The 17,169-nt window shown below is 39.8% G+C and overlaps 1 protein-coding gene across 3 annotated transcripts in view; it reads left to right on the forward strand.

Annotated features, from left to right (window-relative positions):
* The window catches only part of COPA (COPI coat complex subunit alpha), a 53,513-nt gene that overhangs the window by 2,843 nt on the left and 33,501 nt on the right, over positions 1-17,169 (forward strand). For 2 of the 3 annotated variants that reach the window (XM_009241836.4, XM_054533731.2), the window contains exons 2-8: positions 224-337; positions 536-609; positions 5,150-5,230; positions 6,782-6,858; positions 7,909-8,018; positions 14,930-15,039; positions 17,035-17,134. In XM_009241836.4, the coding sequence (XP_009240111.2) occupies positions 224-337; positions 536-609; positions 5,150-5,230; positions 6,782-6,858; positions 7,909-8,018; positions 14,930-15,039; positions 17,035-17,134 (666 nt within the window). 3 annotated transcript variants of the gene reach the window in all.

Genomic DNA, 17,169 nt, shown 5'->3' on the forward strand with positions numbered 1-17,169 from the left:
GTATCCTAGAGCAAAGCCCAAGAATATGTAAAGGAATATAACAAAAATCTAGTACCAAACATAAAATTCACGATGTCTGGCATCCAGTAAAAAATCATCAAGCATGTCGAATGAATGAATGAACCTAGGATTAACCTTGATATTTCTTTTTCTTATCAGAATTCACAGAAGGTGACATCATGGGGCTTAGTTAGCTCATTGTGTCATTTTCTATTTTTTTCAGGGCTCAGCTTTCACCCCAAAAGACCTTGGATCCTGACTAGTTTACATAATGGGGTCATCCAGTTATGGGACTATCGGATGTGCACTCTCATTGACAAGTTTGATGAACATGATGGTGAGATATTTCTAGGAGGAAGTTAAAGGAGTATAAGTATTTATAATATCCTGGGGTATTTTAAGCCTTGTTTGACATGGATTCCTCTATGATTAAAGAATGTGGAAATGATAGAACTGAAAAATCCTGAATAGGAATCACCTTAGAGATTAGAAAGGATAGCTCTGTCTAACATACATTGCCTGCCTTCTCCACCAGGTCCAGTGCGAGGCATTGACTTCCATAAGCAGCAGCCACTGTTCGTCTCTGGAGGAGATGACTATAAGATTAAGGTACAGAGGGTCTGTCATAACTGAGAATAAAGGACAGAGGACGTGGGAAGGTTTGGGAATCATGAAAGGGACTGAAAGACAGGAAATTTCATTCATACAGAGCTCAGGCTTTTGACAACATTATCCGGAGAACTTACTCAGCAGACATTTATTGAATGCTTACTGTATACCAGACACTGTTTTCTTTTGTGGGAATTCAAAAATAAATAAGAAATGGCTTCTGTTTTCAAGGAGCTTTTATTCTAATAGAGGAGATAAACATATATCCAAGTAATAGCATGTACAGTTTGGTAAGCGATATAATAGAGAGATATTCACAGTGAAATAGGAAAGAGCAGTATAGGTGCAAAGACAAAAGGCATGACACAGCTAGATACAGGGCAGCTCTTACTGGTTTTGTATGGAGAAAACCTGGAGAAATAGTGAGAGAAGGGGCAGAAGATGAGAGGGGCCAGATCATGGAGTACCTGTTTGCGGCGCTCAGGAGTTTAGATGTTATCGTGCAGGTAACAAGGAGCCATTTAAGGAACTTAAATACAGAAGTGATACCAGATTTATATGTTTTTAAAATGATTACTTGGTGGTAATTAAAGAAAAGATTGGATGATTTGGGCAAGACTGGAGGCAAAAATACCAGTTAGGAAACCTGAGCTTAGGTAGTAGCATTTGAAATGGAGAGAAGGAGATGGATGTGAGAATTTAAGGAAATGAATCAGTGTGTCTGTTGGATGATGGCCAATAAAGAGAAATAAGGGCCAATGAGGAGAAATAAATGAGATGACTTTCAGGCTTCTAGTTTAGGTCACTGGGTAAAGGGGGTGTCATTAACTAGGAAAGGAAAATCAGGAGGAGATAGTTTTCTGGAGTGGAAGAGAATGGATAATGAATTCCATCTTGTCTCTGGTGATTTTGAGGGACCTAAGGGACAGTCTAGTTGAGGTGTCTGTGCTAGAAATATATTTGTGATTTGTCATCATGAAGGGAGGAGCCAAAGGAGAAGCAGTAGAAGATATTGTTCAAGGAGTACGTTGAATAAGAAGACAGACCATCATTTAAGGGAGAGAGAGGAAGTAGAATTAGCATGGGAAACAGTGATTTGAGGGGTTCGAGATGAACCAAGAGGGAGAAGAAGCCTCTTGGATGCCAATGAAGAAGAGAATTTTGGGAAGGAGAAAGCGTTTAGAATAAGATCAAGATTGAGAAATAACCTTTGAATTGCTTAATTTGGAAGGCCTTAGTGTGAAATGAGGAAGCAGACAGAATATAGGCAATTCTTTAAAGACAACTGACTATCATAATAGCAAAAGTTAGAGCCACAGACTAGCAACCTATAAAAATAAATCAAAATATTCTCTGTTTACTTCCTTTAGTTGTTTTCATTAAGTCTATGTATCAAACCAAACCAGTGAAATTTACTTCATAAAAAGGTAAAGTCTTTTTCATAAGCAACTTCAAGAAGTTATATATTGTGATTATACCACAGAACTCAGGTGATGAGAGTAAAGAGTGACAGCTGCCTACAGAGAAAAGAGCTATTAGAATTATTGGAAGGACATTTCTTTCTGTTTTCTAGTTTTTAGGCACTACATCCTGGGGCAATCAAAACTCAAACCACCTGATAGATCTCAAAAGCCCATAAGGATATCACCTCATTATAATATTTTTGTATTTGTTATTTATAGTGACGAACATTGAGTATCAAGAATGGTTACCTTGGGATTCTTATAATCTGTTTAAAAAGGAAAAACTGGGTGTTAATTAAGAAAAAGTTTTCCCAAAATGACTAATATTTTGAAAAAGAAATTATCTTCCACTTATGAAATGTCCAGAATAGGTAAATCTATAGAGACAGAAAGTAGATTAGTGATTGTCTAGGGTTGGAGGGGTTGGGAGGAAATGAGAAGTGACAGCTAATGGGTATGAATTTCTTAGGGGAGTGAATAAAAATGTTCTAAAATGGATGGTTGCACAACTGTGAGTATATTAAAAACCATTGAATTTTATACTTTATATGAATAAATTGGTATTTGAACTGTATCTCAATAAAGCTGTTATTAAAACAAAGGAATTCTTTATTAGCTGGTAGGTGTGTAGTGCTATCATTTGGCGGGTTTTTTTGGTTTGTTTTTTGTTTGTTTGTTTGTTTGTTTGTTTTTTGCGATGGAGTCTTGTTCTGTCACCCAGGCTGGAGTGCAGTGGCGTGATCTCGGCTCACTGCAGCCTCCACCTCCCGGGTTCAAGTGGTTCTCCTGTCTCAGCCTCTCGAGTAGCTGGAATTACAGGCATGCGCCACCAAGCCTGGCTAATTTTGTATTTTTAGTAGAGATGGGGTTTCTCCATGTTGGTCAGGCTGGTCTCGAACTCCCGACCTCGGGTGATCTTCCTGCCTCGGCCTCCCAAAGTGCTGGGATTACAGGCGTGAGCCACCGCACCCGGCCCATTCGGTGGTTTTAATTAATTTAATTTCTCTGATGACTAATAAATTTGAACATTTTTTCATAAAAAGGGGGATTATCTAGAAAAGTCATGTCTGTGGACCATCTTATTGCTTGCTATATCCAGATAAATGTAGCATTAGTATAATCCTCATTTACAAAGAGTAAGACAAGGAGCCCAGCAAATGGTCAGAGTATTCATCTAAAACCCCTATAAGTTTTTAAGGATTTACAGTTTTGGAGCTTGACTTAGGCCATTAAAGGAGTCAAGACATTTTGAAGCTAGAAATATGAAAGTTTAAAACACTGAACTCTATAAGGGGAAAAAAGTCAGTTAAAGAATAGTGTTTATGGTATGGTCTAATTTTTATGTAAAACTCTACTGTGTACATGTGTATTTATATGTAGCTGATTGAATAGGTAGAGGTGAAGGTATTGGAATACCTTAACTTTTCATGTTATTCTTATTTCCATGCATAATGCTTACTGAGCACTTACCTAGTGTCAGGCACTATGTTAGGTGGTAAGGGTATAGTGTTAAGCATGATGGACAAGAACACTGCCTCTAAGGAACTCAGCATTCTTGTTTGGAAGATCATACTTTTAGATTGTCTGAATTTGTTACAGGAAATGATATTTTTATAATTTACTAAAGAAAAGTTAAAAATTAGAAATAGTAACAAGCTGGCCCAGATTGATTATAAACAAATATTAAAAAGAAATTTTAAAAAATTAAATAAAAAGAAAAATGCATCTGGTCTGTTATTTTTGTACATTTTAGGGGATTTTCTGAATGAGGAAGATAAGCTATTTTATATTTATGATCCTGGTTTTCATGTCTTCAGTTGTGTTCATTGATGCCTAGTACTTTGGTAGTTGACTCAACTTCACATCTGAGTATGATATTGTTTCTCTACTTAGCTCAGCCTTACTGAGCAATGTAGTATTTTCCATGTAATAAGTTAAAGTCTGTTTGCTTGACATGTGAGTACAGATCACATATGTATGGGCGTTGTTTGCCGTCAAGTTAGGAGTCTAAGAAGCTGATGCCCTATATTATTGTTTCCCTTGGAGTCATGCTATCTATCTGTCCTACTTTTTTTTTTTTTGAGACCACGCCTCTCTCTGTCGCCCAGGCTGGAGTGCACTGGAGCGATCTCAACTCACTGCAACCTCCGCCTCCCAGATTCAAGTGATCCTGCTGCCGCAGCCTCCCAAGTAGCTGGGATCACATCCGCCTAATTTTTTTTGTATTTTTGTAGAGACAGGGTTTCCCCATGTTGGCCAGGCCAGTCTCAAACTCCTGACCTCAGGTGATCCCCCTGCCTTGACCTCCCAAATGCTGGGATTACAGGCATGAGCCATCGTGCCCGGCCTGTCATACTTTTTAAAAGTGATGGGTAAAGCACTTAAGGGGTCTATTCAAGCCAAGAGCACAATTATGCAGTAGAAAAAAGAGTTCCAAATCAAGCCCTGGATAAATATCTTCTGCTATTAAATGCAGATGGCTTCTTCCCAAAGAAAGAAAAACTTTTTTTTTTTGAGACTGAGTCTCGCTCTGTTACCCAGGCTGGAGTACAATGGCATGATTTCGGCTCACTGCAACCTCTGCCTCCTGAGTTCAAGTGATTCTCCTGCCTCAGCCTCCTGAGTAGCTGGGACTACAGGCACATGCCACCACGCCCGGCTAATTTTTTATATTTTTAGTAGAGACAGGGTTTCACTGTGTTAGCCAGGATGGTCTCGATCTCCTGACCTTGTGATCCACCCGCCTCGATCTCCCAAAGTGCTGAGATTACAGGCATGAGCGACCGTGCCCAGCCTGAAAAACTTCAATAATTTTATCTTTAGCTTTTCCCTAATCCTACCCCCACCCCACGTTGTTTATCTGACCTATATTTTCATTCTTGTTCTTTTCATCTCAAATCTTAAACAGGGCTTCCTACCAAGGTTCCTACCGATTTAGAAATGCCAAATACAAATAATATATATAAACCTATATTTATATACATATTTCTATCTCTGTAAAGGTATCAATTTCTCTGAGCCTTTTAGAGGCTCAATAACTGTATTTCTGTTTCTTAGTTTGATTTCTGTCTTTGCAGGTTTGGAATTACAAGCTTCGGCGCTGTCTTTTCACATTGCTTGGGCACTTAGATTATATTCGCACCACGTTTTTTCATCATGTAAGTAGTCATGGTGGCGCTAGTTTTGGAGCATTCTTAGTTTCCCTATAGTAATCTTTATTTGATCCTTGAGAACCCGTGTTTTAATAATAGAGTTGTTTTTGGAGTGGCTCTTCTACATCTGTGTGGTATTGACCTTTCTGCTTTGTTTCTTTCTGCAAGAGGAAGCACTTGGGATTATATTGAATTTAATTTTATTGGATTCAGTGGATTCTATGGGAAGTCATTGTTTCTCTGTAGGGAAAAGTAGGGATTTGATTTCAGATTTGCTGAACCAAAAAACAAAAGTTTGCCGGCTAATCCCATGTAGGGTATTATTAGTAAGTAGTAGGTGTGTCTGTAAGAAGGTCAGACTAAGATGCCATTTTGATGAGCTAACAAACGTTTTGAAGTATTAACGATCATACCCCTCTCTCCTAGGATTTTTGGGTCTGGTGGAGGCTGTTCCCTTAGCCAGACTTACTACTTTCTTTGATCTGCCAGGTATCATAGTAGATTTAGATAGTGAGGTGCAGATTACAGACTCCCAACCTCTGAATCCAGTTGCAACCTGACAGGATCTCCTTATAGTTCTGTGTATTAGCATTAACTTACACTATTCTTTGATTGCCAGTAAATTAAGTCTCTTGAATTAAGTTAGAAAGAATATGATGAAATAAACAATTTACTGGTTGAGTATATATTATTTCTTTTTTTAATTAAACAGTTCTAGGATAGGAGAGAATGAGAAAATTACAGCTTAAACATTTGAGAATGATAACCACTCAATAAGATAACTTATTAAGTAGGAATTATTTGTCATTGCCATAAAGGACTTCCTGAAGACCCTTGCCTAGAACAAGTTGCCATCTACCTGGAAAGTTATGAAAGACCTTGTTTTCTTTCATTTTACCAGCTCACTAAATATGTGTGTGCCTTATACTTGCTAAGCTTTGTGCTAAATACTGCAGGTAGAGATACTATCTCTACTGAAGATAGAAATACCATCTATCTTCAGTGTTTAACACAAAGCTTAGCAAGTGTAGTAAGAAGGAAGTGTAAATAAGAAATACTTCTTTTTCTCAACAATCTTATAGACTCCAAAAAGGCTAAATTGTCTTTACATGTTACTTTCTGCTTTGGTTGCTGAGACCTGGGAATTTTTTGAAACTGGACAGAAAGAAGTCAGACAATAAAATAATATTCCCATCCTAGAGTTAAAGGTAGAAGAGTCTTTCATAGGATCTTAATTTATGTGATTAACTGTATATAAATACATACACACATATAGAAGTAAATGTAAATGTATGTTTCACTATCTGCCTCTGAGAATCTATTGTGCCTCTGACTGGCTTCCATTCTTAAGTCTTATAGGTGAAAGTGCTGAAGCTGAGAAAAGCTGTTAGAGTGGTAGAGAAAAGGAGACAGCTAACCTGATAGCAAAAGCAGCGGTCCCTTTGCTCATGTAGCTGAGCCGTTAAGCAATGCAGTTCTTTAGAGAAAAATGATTACAAGAGCCTGATAGAACAGATTTGTTTAATATTTAAAGCCTTTGTCTGGACTATCTTTCAGGAATATCCCTGGATTCTGAGTGCCTCCGATGATCAGACCATCCGAGTGTGGAACTGGCAATCTAGAACCTGTGTTTGGTAAAGCAGGAGGCAGAGGGCTCGAAAAGAGCCCTCTTCATTTTTCCTAGTTTTTCGTAATGAGCTTCTCTTAGAACACTCTTCTCCCTTCTCAAATGGACTATGTCAGCTGATTAATTACTGATTGTATTTGTAGGATGCTTTTAAGTGCAAAATAATAAATGTAGAGGCAATCCCATATATGAATCTGGATCTTCCAATAATTTCTTACCAGGAAGAGAAGTCATATAGCCTTTTAGAATGAGAGCTTTTAGCTGGTTTTCAATTATTTTCCCATAAAAGCTGAGTCAAGGTTTAGACCTTTGTTTTATTTTGTGTTTGGAGCTGGAGCCTTACATAGAACTTTCCATGAAGAGTTAGGGACCATTTAGAGTGATGGCCTTGGCCCGGCGCCATGGCTTATGCCTGTAATTCCAGCACTTTGGGAGGCCAAGGCAGGCAAATCACCTGAGGTCAGGAGTTCGAGACCAGCCTGGCCAAGATGGTGAAACCCCATCTCTACTAAAAATACAAAAATAAGCTGGACGCGGTGGCGTGTGCCTATAGTCCCAGCTACTCGGGAGGCTGAGGCAGAGAATTGCTTGAACTGGGGAGGCAGAGGTTGCAGTGAGCCAAGATTGTGCCACTGCACTCCAGCCTGGGCAACAGAGTGAAATTCCATCTCAAAAAATTAATAATAATCAAAAATAAAGTGATGACCTTTAAAAGGGATACCCTACTAAAATCTCACAGATAATTTACAGTATGGATTACTGAGATTACATTTATTTTGATATTTTAAAATATTTTTGAGAGAAGAGCTATGCAATCTCAGTCCTCCTGAAATTAGTAATATTTAAATACTAAAGCATTAGAGGCAAGAAGAGAACTATTGTTAAAATAGCTGACTGGGCTTATTATTATTAGTTCAGAATTGGTAGGATGACCTGCCTTTGTCTCCATAAAAGTAAAATTGGATAAGCATTTATTGAATATGGAGAAAGGTATTTAGTTTAGGAGTCTGTTGACTTCCACCTCTAATTTGGTATTGTCTTTTTTTTTTTCTTGCAGTGTGTTAACAGGGCACAACCATTATGTGATGTGTGCTCAATTCCACCCCTCAGAAGACTTGGTAGTATCAGCCAGCCTGGACCAGACTGTGCGCGTTTGGGATATTTCTGGTGAGCTGCCCAAGTTCATGGGACAACCTGGTCATGTCTGGTGCAAAACTGCAATTGCTTAAAATAGTGAGGAGAGTTGACTTAGAACTGGAAAATTTAGAATATTCTGTTTTATAATAGCATCTTTGTTTCTGAGGGTGTTGAATCTGCTTTGATGGTGCTTCATATTGGAAGTCTTCTCTAAGAAAAGAGGTAACTCTAGAAAATTCATTTGATTTGAAGAAATTTTAACTTTCTAGTTATATCAGCTTTTGTTAAAATCTGTATAGTGTTGCGACATTTGATTAAGAATCATGCTTTCCACTCAAATAAGAAAAAATACATCTATGACAAAAAGAAATTTTGAGAATGGATTAGTACAGGGAAACAAGACTCTTGGACCCTATCGCTTTATTTAAAAATAGTAAAATCTCTTTATTTTGTTTCTTCTAGTGCAGGGAGCATGATTGGGTTCTAGGAGTTGGTGACTTTTATGTCCAGAATACCTTTTTTTTTTTTTTTCTGAGAGGGAGTCTTGCTTTGTTGCCCAGGCTGGAGTGCAGTGGTGTGATGATCTTGGCTCACTACAACCTCCACCTCCCGGGTTCAAGCAATTCTCCCTCAGCCTCCTGAGTAGCTGGGACTCCTGAGGCGCATGTGACCACACCTGGCTAATTTTTGTATCTTAATTAGAGATGGGGTTTCACCATATTGGCCAGGCTGCTCTCAAACTCCTGACGTCGTGATCTGCCGACCTCGGCCTCCCAAAGTGCTGGGACTACAGGTGTGAGCCACCGTGGCTGGCCTTTTTTTTTTTTTTTTTTTGAGATAAAGTCTCACTCTGTCTCACCCATGCTGAAATGCAGTGGTGCAATCTCGGCCCACTACAACCTCTGCCTCCCGGGTTCAAGCGATTCTTGTGCCTCATAAGTAACTGAGATTACAGGTGCGTGCCACCACGCACAGCTAGTTTTTGTATTTTTAGTAGAGACAGGGTTTCACCATGTTGGCCAGGTTGGTCTCGAACTCCTGACCTCAGGTGATTCGCCTGCCTCGGCCTCCCAAAGTGCTGGGATTACAGGCGTGAGCCACTGTGCCTGGCCCAGAATACCTTTTAATGGACAGATTTAGGACTAGAAATTAAATAATTTATAGATTATGGATAGTTGGGATAATTCCTCCTTTTACAGTTTACGTATCTTTATTTTGAGACGAGGATTTAAATGTTTAGTCTTATATAGAGGAGATCTAAGAAAGTGCTACCTAGAGAATTTAAATGTAAAGAGTGGACTGTACCTGTGAGACTGATGGAAGCGCTTCGTGTTGGCATAGGGAAATCTTCAAACACTAAATGCTGTAGTTCTCTGACCAGTTAGTATTTGTTGTTTGTTTGTTTCTTTCTTTTTTAACTTTTATTTATTTATTTTTTTTCTTGAGATAGTTTCACTCTGTCACCTGGGCTGAGTGCCATGGCGTGATCTCAGCTCACTACGACCTCTGCCTCCTGGGTCCAAGCGATTCTCATGCCTCCGCCTCCCGTGTAGCTGGGATTACAGCCATGTGCCACCATGCCCAGCTAATTTTTGTGTTTTTAGTAGAGACAGGGTTTCACCATGTTGGCCAGGCTGGTCTCGAGCTCCTGATCTCAGGTGATCCACCCACCTTTGCCTCCCAGAGTGCTGAGATTACAGGCACAAGCCACCATGCCCAGCCTGTTGTTTCTTTCTATTCATTTCCTTAGAAATTCTTGGAGATTTGAGTTCTTTGAAATGTCAGTGACTGGACTACAAAACATGTTTCATTCTATGAAAGGAAGGCCCCTCTCATAGATCTTTGTTTGGTTCTTTGTAATAAAGGAGTCATCCTCTGCATTGTACAGCTGAGATGATAACTGTTCCCAACTCCATTGTGGCATGGGGGACTGGGGCAATAATGGCACTTGTTCTTATAGACCATTAATGAACAGCAAGCTGAAAATTTGGATTCTGGGATACAGCATTTGGAATGTTGCAATAGCAGTTGTTTAGGTTAATGTAGCATAGAAACAAGACAAGAGGAGATGGGGACAATTGTAGAGTAGAACCTCTAGATCATGCTGTCTTCGTAGTTTTCAAAGGCTTAGAATGAAAGGCAGTAGTATAAACAAGAGGTATTGGAGATAAGGCAGTTGTACTCTCTTTCCCTAGGGCTTTGCCATTGCAGTTTTCCATCAGACTGACAAGGTTTTTTGAAGTACACCCAGATGTGACCAGCCATGCCAACAGGAGGAGCTAGACACAGGCACTGTGAACCTGTGTCCTCTCCTCACTGCTAGTACCAGGGAGCTTAGCATCTACTCTCACAGTAACCTTGCTATGGCTTTCCATGGTTTTTCACTGTGCACACATTCAAAGCACTCTCTCTGTCTCAGGATATAGGTGCCTGATGGGCTTGGATCCCAATTCATGCTGTTCCAGCTGATCAGGGGCAATTTTTTTTTGGCGGGGGGAGGACAGTCTCACTGTTACCCAGGCTGGAGTGCAGTGGCATGATCTCAGCTCACTACAACCTCCACCTCCTGGGTTCAAGCAATTATCCTGCCTCAGTCTTCCAAGTAGCTGGGACTACAAGCGCGTGCCACCATGCCCAGCTAATTTTTGTGTGTTTTTAGTAGAGACAGGGTTTCACTATTTTGGCCAGGCTAGTCTCGAACTCCTGATCTCAAGTGATCCGGCTGCCTCAGCCTCCCAAAATGCTGGAATTACAAGCATGAGCCACTGCCCCTGGCTGGCAATTATTCAGAATAGCCTTTGTCAACCTGGATTCTGTGAGAGAATTAAGTGCTATAGAAAGTACTTTCAGTGGCTGTTTTCGTAGTTCTTCTAAGAATGGTATATAGCTAATGCTATTCTAGGTCATAGAGAATTTGTTACATACCTAAACTGATGCTTTCGGGCATTAAGACTTAATTCTTTTCCAGAATGCCGGGTTGAGAAGGACTCCACTGTAAGAGTAATGTTTGTGCCACCTGATGCCAGCCCAGCATGTTCCCTGCAGTCTAGCCAATGCAGTTTGGGGGCAATCAGGTGGTTGGATTCTTGATGGTCATGAAATGTTCAAGGCATGAAATACTTTTCTTTACCTTTTGCAGACAGAGAACATTTTTACATCAAAATTAAGGGCCCTAGATCAGAGAAGAGAGAGAGAGAGTGTGACCCCATGGGGTTTATACTTGCTCTTGAATGTGTCAAGTGCATGGATTACTATATAATAACCTTGCAATTGCTATACTTTATGTGGTAGTAAGAATTTTGTGCTAACTTGCTGTACTAATGTTAATGCTCTTTTTACCATTTCTAAGTGTTGTTCTTTACCCACAACTCTTGACTTCCAGTAACCCCTTAACCAGAGTGGAAGGAGATGCTTTGGTATTTAACAAAGTGCAAGAAGCTTTTGGGTTAGACTTTTATATTTTCCTTCTCTGGAAGTCAGCATATTCTTTTTCAGCAGAGTTCTTTTTTGCTATTGGGTTCAAATAAGTCTGAAAACAGGAAGAGGAATTAGCTTTCCGATCTGTTGAAGACCAGTGCTTATATTTCCGAAAGGGAGAAGTTAGTTCTGAATGAGAGTATGAATATTCCCAAATTTAGAGGACTAGTTCTAATTTTTTTGACTATTTTTTTTTGAAAGGGACAGTCTCTGAGTTAGTTAAGCAATAAGAGAATATAGAGATCTTTAAAGGAAAACCTATCTCTTGGTACCTCTCCCATGGGGATTGAACCCCACAGGGCTTCACTTAACCTGAATCTTTTGTGTTACCCTGGCAAAAACTATTTGTTTAAAAGGGAATGTATTTACAAACCTACATATAAAAGGTTACTTTCTTAACTTGAGCTTCCAAGTAAACTGACAGTTAAATTATTTTAATATGCTTATACCTTTGCATGTCAAGCCCATGTAATTCAGGCTCAGTCTTTGAAATGGCTACTAAAAAAGGATTAATTTGCTGCCAAATCCTGTTATCGTCCCTCTCTTTTTCCTGCTTTCCCTGGTCCGTATTGGGAGGTGTGCATCAAACTGGTCCATTCTGAGAGTGTCCTCTCCTCCCTCTGGATTTGGGTAGCTGCTGTAGAAATTTCCCATCTGTCGTTCAGTCCTAGCGAGCGGCTTGTTGAAGGCTCAAATATTTCTTCTCTAAGTACCTTTTCACTGCCTGTCACCATTCATCTGTCTGTTTTTGCGCTTCCCCTTTTCCTGGATCATTACATGCAAATGCAACAAAGCCTTCCATTCTGTCATAAGGCTTTCCTTTTAATGTGTTTGTTGAAGCTTATTGGAGGTGAAGTTTCTCACAGCTGTCTATCTTTGTATTTTCCTTTGAGTCTGTTTCATATACCAGACTCGTTAGAAAAAGTTGACAGATCTTATTAAAGGGACAAGTGAAATAAGTGAAAGGAGGCATCCCAGCAATAAAGTATTTATGAACCTTTGGGAGAGTATATTGTAAAGCATCAGCTTTATTTCTGTCTACCTACTGGCTAAATGCTCATCTTGGACAGAGGACAAGATAATTAAAATTGTTGTGGCCTTCTAAGCTCTTGCTTCTCCAGTGTTAACATGTAGGTGCCACCATAACAGAAGAGATATATTATAATTTTAAAACAATAAATATAAATGCAGTTATTAAACTTAAGTTCTTATATTTTCCTACAGATGGCAAAATTTAGGCTTAAAATGACTTAGGTTTTCTTTCCTTTTTTTGAGACGGAGTCTCACTCTGTTGCCCAGGCTGGAGTGCAGTGGCGGGATCTCAGCTCATTGCAGCCTCCGTCGCCCGGGTTCAAGTGATTCTCCTGCCTCAGCCTCCCAAGTAGCTGGGATTACAGGCATGCACCACCACGCCCAGCTAATTTTTGTATTTTTAGTAGAGACAGGGTTTCACCATTTGAGCCAGGCTGGTCTCAAACTCCTGACCTCAGTTATTCCACCTGCCTTGGCCTCCCAAAGTGCTGGGATTACAGGTGTGAGCCACCGTGCCCAGCCTCCTTTTTTTTTGAGACAGAGTTTCGTTCTTTCGCCCAGGCTGGAGTGAAGTGGCGCAATCTTGGCTCACTGCAACCTCCGTGCTGCGCCCCCCCCAGCCCCGCCCCCCGGGTTAGGCAATTCCCCTGCCTCAGCCTCCCTAGCAGCTGGGATTACAGGCGTGCGCCATCATGCCCAACTAATTTTTGTATGTTTAGTAGAGACGGGGTTTTGCCATGTTGGCCAGGCAGATCTCAAACTCCTGACCTGAGGTGGTTCACCTGTCTCGGCCTCCCAAAGTGCTAGGATTACAGGCGTGAGCCACTGCGCTCAGCCTTTAGGTTTTATTTTCACTGAGAGTTTTTATTTTCCATTACACATAACTGTCTTTTTAAAAAATATTTACAAGTGCTAGGTAATTTCATCTTCCACTTTTCCCCAAAAATACTTCAAAATATAGGATTTTAGTCTCATTTATTTTTTCTCATCTACAAACTTATAATTTTACCTGCTTGTTCATTCCAAAGGTTTGTTATCAGAGTCCAGTTACATAACATACGCTCTGAAAACCGCAAAGTACTTTCCGAATGTGAGATAGTAGCAGTGCTATCATAATTTTTGTTCTGACTATAGCACAAATAGCTTTTAAAGATAGATTTACTTGAGCCATATATGTGGGTCCTCTACAAATAAGACTGTTATTATTCTGATGTCTTTTTCCATCGTTTTTAAGTTACAGGATAATTCCTCCCAGTAAAACTACCTCCAAAGTTTTAATGGCAAAATCCAGGTATTCAAATCTATAATCAGCCTTTTAAGCAGGAACTTAAAATGACATGACAGTTTTAATTATCTTGTTCTTCGTCCAAGAGTCAAGTAGTAGGCATGAGTACACTTTTTACATGGCTTGTGGTTTTACATTATCTTCTACCAAATAGCTGTTTTGTACTTAATAGGCCTAGTTTCTGTAACCCATTTGGAACCTCCCCCATCAGCTGTCGAAAGGCTTCAAGTTGAGAAACACGGCACTGTGGCTTCTTCAAATGGCTTTTCTTTTTTGAGATAGGGTCTCAATGTCACCCAGGCTGGAGTGCAGTGGCGCCATCATGGCTCACTGCAGCCTCGACTTCTTGGGCTCAAGCCATCCCCCTATCTCTCAGCCTCCCAAGTAGCTTGGACTACAGGCTCTCGCCACTGCACCCAGCTAATTTTTATATTTTTTGGAGAGACGGGGTTTTGCCATGTTGCTCAGGCTGGTCTTTAACTCTTGGGCTCAAGCGATCCACCTGCCTTAGCCTCCCAAAGTGCTAGGATTATAGGCGTGAACCACCACGCTTACCTCAAATGGCTTTCCTTTAAAATTTCTTGAGCCTAGTCCGAAGATAGTGAGTTATCTCAGTTGATTGTTCACAGTCAGTTACAGATTGAACTCCTTGTTCCACTCTTTTCCCCATTCTCACTACTGCACTTGACTATTCTTTAAAAAAAAGAAAAAAATTTCTGAAATGATCAGGGAAAAGCTGCTATAAATTTTATGAAGTTGAGAGTAGAAATTGAATGTTTACCATCTGGGGCCACATTTCAAGAACACTGAAGAATGGAAAGTGGGCATTAACTGAAGCAGACACCTCTTGAGGTAAGATTTGTGGAAGAAGAGGTTAAAGTGTGCCAGAAATTTGGGTTACCCTCCTCTAGAGAGAAATTCCAGTAATGGATCTGTTTACGTGTTAAGGGAGCAGAAGAGAAGATAGTGAATGTACTTCAATATTTTGAACATCTTTGGAAATAGGAATTCTTGAGTCTCTTTTCTTTCTTCAGTCTTTTTGATTTCTTTTTCTCTTTTCACTGTAATTTCTGTGTTTCTGATACTGTGCTGTTTTATAGATAACATTATGTTTACATCTTTCATCCCACTCCTTATCCCTTCAAAGGTCTGAGGAAAAAAAACCTGTCCCCTGGTGCGGTGGAATCGGATGTGAGAGGAATAACTGGGGTTGATCTATTTGGAACTACAGATGCAGTGGTGAAGCATGTACTAGAGGTACTTATCTTTATAGCCAGGGGCTGAATATGGGCTGTCATCTTGGGAAAGTCACAATATGCTGTTCATTTATTCATTCCTTCAACAAATATTTACAGAGTGCTTATTAAGTGCCAGGCACTGTTTGAGGTACTAGAAATCAAATTGTGCGTGAACCAACAGAGAAATGAAGCTTATGTGCCACCTGAGGGAGAGTCTTATTACCTTATAAACCCAGTGGGAAAGGGAGAAAGCCAGGTGTAGACTTCATAACCATCCCAAAGCAGAGCCCATTCTCAAGCTTTCTGTAAGGCAGGGCAGCAGGAAATTTAATCAGTTATTGAGAACCAGCCATGTGTAACTTTTGTGCAGGTGGGAAAACAAAAGCATAAGGGAAAGAAACTAGTTTTTCTTTTAAAAAATTATCTAATCTTCATAGCTACCCACTGAAGTAGATATTATTATCCCTATTTAGCAGACAAAAAAAAAGAGATTTAGAGAAATTAAGCGGTCTACCAAAATCTACATATATCTAGTAAATAAATGTAAGAACTAAGATTTGAATTTGGATCTGACTCCAAAACCCAGGTGCTTTTCGCTGCACCATGATACATCTCAATAATACTGCTAATTCAAAACTGCCTTATCCAGGATTCTGTCACAATATACTATATAACTGTATAAATAGGGTATACAGTATCTTAAAATCAGCAGTTCTTAAACTTTTTGGTCTGAAGATCTCTTTATACTCTTAAAATTTATTGAGGACCCCAAAGAGTTTTTGTTTATGTGGGCTATATCTGTCAATTTTTTTTACCACATTTTAGATTAAAACAACTTTTAAAAACATGAAATATATCAGCACACATTCTATTAGCTGTCAGAGCGATGATATCACATATCATGTGCTGGGAAACTCTATTGTATACTCATGAAAGAATAAGAATGAAGAAGATAAATAGTCTGGGTGCAGTGGCTCACACCTGTAATCTCAGCACTTTGGGAGACCGAGGCTAGAGGATTACTTGAGGCCAGGAGTTTGAAACCAGCCTAGGCAATGTAGCAAGACCTTGTCTCTACCAAAAAAAAAAAAAAAAAAAAAATTAGCTGGGCGTGGTGGTGCTCACTTGTAGTCCTTTGGGAGGCTGAGGTAGGAGAATCACTTGATCCTGGAAGTTAGAGACTTCAGGGAGCAATTAATATGATTACACCACTACACTCCAGCCTGGGTGACACAGCAAGACCTCATCTTAAAAAAAAAAAAAAAAAATGAAGAAGACAAAGTCTTAGTAATATTATGAAAATAGTTTTTACCTTGCAAACTTCTTAAAATAATCTTAGAGCTCCTTCAAGACCGGACTGAGATTTCTGTATTAAGTTATAAAATTTGTCGGCTGGGCGTGGTGGCTCACGCCTATAATCCCAGCACTTTGGGAGGCCGAGGCAAGTGGATCATGAGGCCAGGAGTTCAAGACCAGCCTGGCCAAGATGGTGAAACCCCATCTCTACTAAAAATACAAAAAAATTAGCTGGGCGTGGTGGTGGGTGCCTGTAATCCCAGCTACTTGGGAGGCTGAGGTGGAGAATTACTTGAACCCGGGAGGCAGAGGTTGCAGTGAGCTGAGATCGTGCCATTGCACTCCAGCCTGGGCGACAGAGTGAGACTCCATCTAAAAACAATAAAAAATAAAATTTGTCTGGAGATATTAATAATTATTTGTAGAAATAAGATAAAAATAGGCAAGTAAAAAACAAAGCAGAATATCCTAAATGCAAATGAGGCTGAGTTTAGGGGTTAGAAATATGTATTTGGAAATTCACATGAGAATTTGGGGTAATATTGGAGGACAGACATGGTAATTCTGATGCTCAAAATTTTAGAGCAGCATAGTCTCTTGAATCTGTTCACATGAAGAATAAATCAGAGACATTTTTTACAACGAGTAGCTTGATTCATTGGTTTGCTTTGAGTAATGGCTATAAAGATGTTTTAGAAGAACCCCTCTTTTTCTACAGGGTCACGATCGTGGAGTAAACTGGGCTGCTTTCCACCCCACTATGCCCCTTATTGTATCTGGGGCAGATGATCGTCAAGTGAAGATCTGGCGCATGAATGGTGAGTGAACCGGTTACATTATCACCATATCTAAG

Source organism: Pongo abelii, chromosome 1 (assembly GCF_028885655.2).
Source record: "Pongo abelii isolate AG06213 chromosome 1, NHGRI_mPonAbe1-v2.0_pri, whole genome shotgun sequence".
Taxonomy (NCBI): domain Eukaryota; kingdom Metazoa; phylum Chordata; class Mammalia; order Primates; family Hominidae; genus Pongo; species Pongo abelii.